Source organism: Sinocyclocheilus rhinocerous, unplaced genomic scaffold (genome assembly GCF_001515625.1).
Source record: "Sinocyclocheilus rhinocerous isolate Xijiao unplaced genomic scaffold, SAMN03320098_v1.1 scaffold349, whole genome shotgun sequence".
NCBI classification, from domain to species: domain Eukaryota; kingdom Metazoa; phylum Chordata; class Actinopteri; order Cypriniformes; family Cyprinidae; genus Sinocyclocheilus; species Sinocyclocheilus rhinocerous.
In genome coordinates this window covers 1068418-1075841 of record NW_015637137.1, presented here as the reverse complement: position 1 = coordinate 1075841, position 7424 = coordinate 1068418, and the positions used below count along the sequence as shown (strand labels likewise).

The following is a 7424-nucleotide window of genomic DNA, read 5'->3' as shown; positions in this document are numbered from 1 at the left end:
CAAAGTTTCCTTACTTTAGCAAAGGAAAACCAGTCTCCTCTTGGTTTATATCGAAATCCTCCAACATTTTTCTTTACAAATCCTTGTTTTGTGCTTCTAATTAGTGACCAGCGTTTTGTTTTGTTCTCTCTCCGCATTCGTCACTAATCACGCAACGCCGACATCTTACGTCATCCGCCGGAACGGCTTCCGTGTATGACAGATAACGGAAGTGAGAGAAAAGTGTTTATTATGCTTGAAATATTGATATTTTTCTTACAAAAACACAACCATGTGAGGCACGTTTTATTATGGATGCACGCACTTTATTTGACGACTTTGTGGACTGTTCAAATGCAACACCAGCTGACTGCAATGATAGAGCTTTGAATAGCCAGGACAATTTTTTATATTATTCTGACTGGATTCGTCTGAAAGAATTAAGTCATATACACTTATGATGCCTCGAGGGTGAGTTCAAACACAAGCTAATTTTCATTTTTGGGTGAACTAACCCTTTAAGGACAGACTCCTTAAATCAAACATAAATGCATAATCACCGCGATAAGCATGCATTTGTGCAAGCTCACAATTCTGGTGACGCTAAAGCAGATGAAAAACCAAAAGGACTCCACAATAAAGGTGCCGCGCGCCTGCAATTAGTAGCTATCATGCTCGCGCAAACAGCATCAAAGCAATGCACACTGCCAACCGCACACAATAGAGGCGTGTGCGCTGGCTGCCAGCTTCCATACTAGATGTGCACATGATAAAATTACATCGATATGGCTTTTGAGGATATAAGTGAAAATTACCAGTGCGATTGCAAATCTCTCCTCCAGTTCGGCCGGGTCCGGCATGGGCAGTTTAGAGGGTTTGCTGCCCCTCGCCCTGAAATCTGTGAGCTGAGCATCCATACTTTCTGCGTTCCCCATGTTTTTTGTCTGATGCCCAGCGACGGTAAACCCTTTGGAAAAACGTATTCGGCACCAAAATGTAATCAAGAGGCAAAATGCAACCAAAAAAAATAAAAAATAGTGCAGGCTTTTTATAGGTGACTAGACACCCTCTCCATCGATGCAAACCCGCAGCTCTGTATCAGATGCGAGACTTCGACAATAGCATCCCTACATTGTTAATCCGTATCTGTCGGGCCCTCCGTTCATTTTTTCGGAGCTGTTGAGCATCGTTCACTCAGCGGCTCTGAAGCTGGGCGCATTTATCTGTATCATGCACAATAAATGCACCGTTGGAGGTTTGCGGCATGATAACGCGCATGACTCGGGCAGGCCAGTTAATCCGCGCTGTGTGGATGATAACAGACGGACTTCAACAAAACGCAAACTCTCCCATTCAATCCCCGACACAATGAAGCCTTTCAGCACCAATCCCCCGCTGGGGAGTGCCAAAAAGCCATGCTGAGGAGTCGAGGGGGAGGCAACGTTTTGTTCTGTTGCATGCTGGTATTTGTAGTTTGGAAAGCGACATTATAGATTTACTGTAACCGTCTAAAAAATCTCCTAAAGTACAACATTTATTGTAGTGTATTGTAAAAACGACCGTGGTCATGTAACGTTATGACGTTGTGCATTATTTTATCCATTGTATGTTTTATTTTATTATTATTTTTATTTATTTTACATCTACATTCTTCAAAATCGCCACCATTTCCCTTCATAACAGCTTTGCACACGCTGGAATTTAGTACATTTTGAAGGAAAAGAAGGAAATAATAATAAATGTTATAGTATGAATTTAAGTTAGAACTACAGAGAAAATTAATATTATGCTTATAGCCTTTTATTTTATGTTTAACAAGGCAATTATGCCGTTTTAAGTGATAAAAAATTAGGCTATCACCTGTCATATAGGCTATACTTTATTGAAAATCTTTAAATCAGTCAAAGTGTTAGGCTATGTTATGTTTTTGGCATTACTTAAATGTGGTATTTTTTCATATGTTTTTATCAACATATAACATTTCATTGCATTACATATGTGCTTAATATTATATGATATATTTTAATGTATAAATTATAATATTTTTGCAGTAACAATCAGATTTTAATAGCTTAAATAGGTTGGTATATTAGCATTAGCTATATAAACTAATGTATAGGCCTATTGTTAAATTTAGTAAATTGCTCCTGTGGTCATCTGTCTTTTTCACTAAAGACCTGAAGGAATCCTGATTCCTCTCCAACTATTTCAATAATTCCAGTGAAGACAAACTGTGGCAACAGTTTTTTAACCCAAAGTTAAATATAACTATATGCACAAACATAAGATTACATGTGGTACATGTGAACAGTCATGAAAATGTACTCTCTTTAAGTACACTTAAGCTGTCTTTTATTTGATTAATACTAAGTTGTTGTTTAAAAAAAAAAAAAATTTCAAGAGTGCACATTCAGTACAATTAAGCACACTTCTTTTTCGCAAGGGTCACGCTGTGCTTTGAACTGCCTGAAAAAGAAATAGTGCCATTGCATGCTAATATGATGAAAATCTGCATCTGAAAAATAACTGCAATTTTGACAAACAAACAACATAATTGTCACAAAAACACAGAAGGGAAACACTTTATTTATATGTCCACTGTTCAGAAATTCACTGCCAATTATGCTGATTAAACCAAAACTAACAAACAGGGCCAATAGATTTGTTGATTTGTGTTATACGTTTTAATATACTACTTCTGATGTGATGGGAAATTTAAAGCATTATATGTGTAGTGAAAATTAAAAGATAAGACAAAACAGCTCTGAGTTTGAATTCTATGACTAATTCATTCTCAGAGAATAGTGCAGACACTCAAAGGCAGCAGAAGCCTGTACGGGGTTTATAAATATCATGTGAGGGGTTGTATTGCAGGTTGCTGCACAAAATTTACCTCATTGCTCTGTCATGCAAGTGAATTAACTCAAAGAGGGCAAAATTAATTCAAAGTGCAAACAGCACAGAGTCTAATGATGGTCACGTTCTTCTATCAGCTACAGTTTCTAAACGACTGAATTAACTACATTCAATCATTTAGCAACAATAATTCTTATAACTATTAAATAAAACATAATAATATAATCATTAGTTAATATCTTCATACAGTAAAGTCTCCAAAAGTATTTAAACTGTCTTCATATTGATTCCAATACCATATAGACTAGACTAGTGTTATTTGAAGAAGCACTGTCGTGTTTATACCACTAGATTACACTGCAGTGCAGACCTAAAATGTCAAATGTGTGCACAAAAGTATACTGACTTACAAAATTACAGACATGGATGAAATCAATGTAACGTAATCAGTATGATAAAACAAGTGGTGGATTTTTTTTCATTGCTATACAGGCATATGGTTGTCACATTTAGTTTTGTAGTCCCTGTTGGTAAATCAGTCTGGATAATTGTCTGGACACAATGGCACAAGCTGGAATGTTTTTGATCTTGGTAAAAAGTTTTACCCAAAAACAGTTGCTCTTTCCAAACTATTCTAGGCAGTAAGAAGAAATATGAAGATGGTGTAAAACAGAAGATTCAAAATGGTGTAAAATGTTTAAGATATTCATAGTTCCTGTGTTATTCAGTCGTTCTCCTCCTCTATCTCACATCGTCTTTCACTTCTCCATCATTATCCACTCCTGTTTCCATCATTATTCAATCCTCTTCCTCTCCTTCCTCCTCCTGCATAAACTCCACCATCAGTTCAGCGGTACAGGAGGCTTCTCCCAGACTGTTGACGGCTTTGCAGGTGTACTTGGCATCATCATCAGGACAGACCTCTGAGATCACCAGGCTACAGTGGCCATCCTCTTCATAGTCAATCTGGAAGTGACGCGTCTCCTTAATAGGCAGGTCGTCCTTGTACCACACAACCTCAGGGTCTGGGTAGCCTTTGTGTTCAGAAGACACAGTAAAACAGTAATAAATCAAAAACACTGTTAAAAATTAAATGCAGATGCAAGTGGACCACACAACAACAGTCATTGAACTTAGGTCTACCAACAATTAACCATAAGGGCATACTGTAGCATTTAAACATCATGTGCAGAGTAGTGGACCATATTATGGTGTAAGTGTAAATGCTACGAATCATACCCAGTGCTAATTTGCTAATTTTCTGCCTCATGATGATCAAATTGCCAAGCTTTTACATTATTTGTGACTTTTGAACATCACCATATAAAGGGAGAGAAGGTAAAAACAATCCTCATGTTGATAAGGAAATGAGCAGGTAGAAAAGGATAACTGTTTTCATTTGAAATCCTAAAGGAGATTAAAATAACAATACCTTTTAAAAATATACTTTTTTTTAAACTGCTCAACCAAATGGCTGATGGAATTTGAAGGTAAGAGAATAAAGCAAATAAGCCCCAAGCAGCCGTGGTTTACAGTGAATTTATAACAGCTAAGGGGAGTTGGAGTGCCTAAAACCCCCTTAGCTGTTATAAATTCACTGTAAACCATGGCTTCACGGGGCTTATTGCTTTTATAAAACAGTTATTCCATATACGTAGTAAGGTTTCACAAAATAAAACAGAGCAAATAAAGTGTAATATTAATAAAAACAGTATTCTTCCACCAAACAATGTAGTTCCTCAGAAACAGTTGTGGTTGCAACAAAGTGGTTGCCATGCAACAGACAAACGTAAACAAAGGTGTATGTTTGTAGAGTAATTTACAACAGCTTCGAACGTGGCTCAGCCAATCAGAATCAAGGAACGGAACTCTCCATTTTATAACTAATAATAAGGTTATATTATAGCTGATAATGTTAGCAGGTACAAAAAGCATGTACAAATAGTGTTTTGTTGCATTAGGATTAAAGTATTTTCTTATTAAATTAAATAATAAAATTTTATAATTTAACGAAATGAAATCCCTTCAGTCCCTAAGATATGTTTAGACACCATAAAGGCATTTATTTTTCTTTAGCATCCAACAACAATATTAAGATTGAATAAGAACCTGGAATTTCACTTACAAGCTAAAGGATATACCTTTCAGAAGTTTAGAGTCAGTAAGAAATGAATAAATTTATTCAGCAAGGATGCATTAAATTGATCAAAAGTGTCAGTAAATACATTTATTTAAATGTAAGGGTTAAGAGCAGAAGAATTATAACTCAGCACTTAGGGCCAGATTTATGCCAGCGCAATCCCTCTTTTGCGTTAAAAAACTACTGTCAAGATTTATTAAAGACAGATTTTTATTTTTAAAAAACGTGTATTAACTCACTTTGCACCTGTGTTTTTAGTAGATTATATGCACCTGATCATCATCAGCTCTGCTTGTTTGTGACCCTATGCTATACACGTCACATTGTAATTACCGTAATAACGAGATATCAACTTGTAAAAAGCATTCACATCCTCGTAGAACTCCTAATTACAACTCGTGAACTGGAACTTTTCTGAGAGCTACGACTTGTACTATCTGACTACCTAAGATTCATTAGGTGCTAAGTTTAGGCATTGATAGTGCGATAGCGCCGTGTCTGAGTCCAAGGGTGTGAACAGCTCCAAGTAGAAATTACAGCAATTACGACATGGCGTGAATGCATCAAATTTATGCTGCTTTTGATAGATTGCATTGGTCATTACAGAAATGATCTGGATGCATCTGTGTTGTTTATTCTGCGCATTGTCATCAGATCACCCGCAGAACTTTCCACTCCCATTGGAGCTTTTATGGGATTGCGTTCTCACGCTAATTTGCCCTGTTTAGTAAATCTGTCCCTTAAAGTCTAAAAGCCTTCAAGGTCAAAGGTCATTACCCTCAATCTTGCAGTCAAAGCGGGCAGCACTGCCTTCCACCACTTCTACATCCTGTATGACAGAGGAGATCCTGGGGGCCACAGGGGTGCGGTTTTCATCCTCCACACTCTCAAGGAACGGTGCAGGAGGCTCTTCTGAACACAAACACATTTATTAATGTGCAGCTAACATTTTAACATGTATGACATTTAATACGCAATGTTCAGCATCAATATTGAAAACTGGTTGCTGGACCATTACCGTCAGTTGGGGAACTTTTCTTTGGACCGATTCCTCCTAACATTCCCATAGAGCTGAACCTGGAGATGGCTCGCACTGCATTCCCTGTTTTCTGCACAGACACTCACAAACATGAAGAAAACAGTTTCCCATGTAACTCATAGAAATGAATTCTTTGTCTAACAAATAAATTAAAATAAACGCCAGTGCTTTCACCTGCCAGCGGCGTCTCAGGATGTACTTCTTCATCCTCTCTTTGGAGAGTTGTTTAGCCTCCATATTTTTGGTGTCCTGTTTGAGCCAAGAGTGCTCTAAACACTGAGCGCAGGTCAGTCTGGCCCTACGGAGTGGCATTTATAGGGACACAGAATTCAGATCAAATGCTTAAAATCCTTTCATCAACATTCAGCATGAACTAATACATTTGAGTGATAATTTTCTTTGCTTATTACACCCTCCATTTACAATAATGTAGATTTTACTAGGTTCTTTGTGAGTTGTTAAGGGTCTGTGCCAAGAGCTCAGGATGTGCTGTTCAAGAAATGTGCATCTACACAGTGCTCTACAAAGGCTTTTGATTAACTTCGAACAATGCTGGTATTTCTATAAAAATTATAATGTTTCTGATTCAAAACTTTCTTCAGTAGCTTTTCTGAAGCTTACCTCATGTCCTTTTTTAGGAGACTGCTGATGAAGTCTTTGGCCTGATCTGAAATCTCATCAAACGCCTCATCCTCAAAATCCCAGGTGGCTGAGGTGACATTGGCAAGAGTTTCATTGTCATTGTCTCCCATGAATGGAGAGAGACCACTGACACTGAGGGTAAACAAGAGGACGGCTATTAGGCAATAATCTTTCACTCTGTTAGCGCACAATCAACCAAAATGTGATGTAAGGTACAACAGGACTAAAAGCATCCCTTAAAGGGGTCATATGATGCTGCTAAAGAGAACATTATTTTGTGCATTTGGTGTAATGAAATGTTTATGCGGTTTAAGGTAAAAAAAAACACATTATTTTCCACATACTGTACATCATTATTTCTCCTCTATGCCCCGCCTTTCTGAAATGCGTCGATTTTTAAAAAGCTCATCAGTGTGAAAAGCGAGGTGTGCTTTGATTGGCTTGCTATCCAGAGCGTTGTGATTGGCCGAATACCTCAAGCGTGTGATGGAAATGTTACGCCCCTTACCATATTGTGATGCCCTGTCCGGCCAGAGCAACGAGACATAAACATTAAAACCCATTATAAACGAGGCATTTGTTGCATCCAGTGGGGACATAATTACGGATAATAATGACTTATACGGTCTTTTTACGCGTTGCATTGCATCGCGCCGCGTAAACATAAAACCATGTCTGCATTTGTGATCGGAGAAATGACAAACAACAAGTACTACTCTACACTGCCCAAAACTCACGTTTGAATCATCAGTGGCAAATCCTTTAAAT

General features: G+C 37.7%; 2 protein-coding genes across 2 annotated transcripts in view; both read right to left on the bottom strand.

Moving 5' to 3' along the window:
- Positions 1 to 1354, bottom strand: part of LOC107748568 (formin-like protein 2) — a 34404-nt gene extending 33050 nt beyond the window's left edge. Inside the window, exon 1 of the mRNA XM_016563416.1 lies at positions 795 to 1354. Within this exon, the coding sequence (XP_016418902.1) occupies positions 795 to 914 (120 nt within the window). The 5' untranslated portion in view covers positions 915 to 1354. The remainder of the gene's footprint in view (positions 1 to 794) is intronic.
- A 1032-nt stretch (positions 1355 to 2386) lies between these two features.
- Positions 2387 to 7424, bottom strand: part of LOC107748549 (myosin light chain kinase, smooth muscle-like) — a 16702-nt gene continuing 11664 nt past the window's right edge. Inside the window, exons 13-17 of the mRNA XM_016563379.1 lie at positions 6636 to 6788; positions 6189 to 6312; positions 5994 to 6084; positions 5753 to 5887; positions 2387 to 3869 (exon numbers count right to left, since the gene is read on the bottom strand). Of these exons, the coding sequence (XP_016418865.1) occupies positions 3634 to 3869; positions 5753 to 5887; positions 5994 to 6084; positions 6189 to 6312; positions 6636 to 6788 (739 nt within the window). The 3' untranslated portion in view covers positions 2387 to 3633. The remainder of the gene's footprint in view (positions 3870 to 5752; positions 5888 to 5993; positions 6085 to 6188; positions 6313 to 6635; positions 6789 to 7424) is intronic.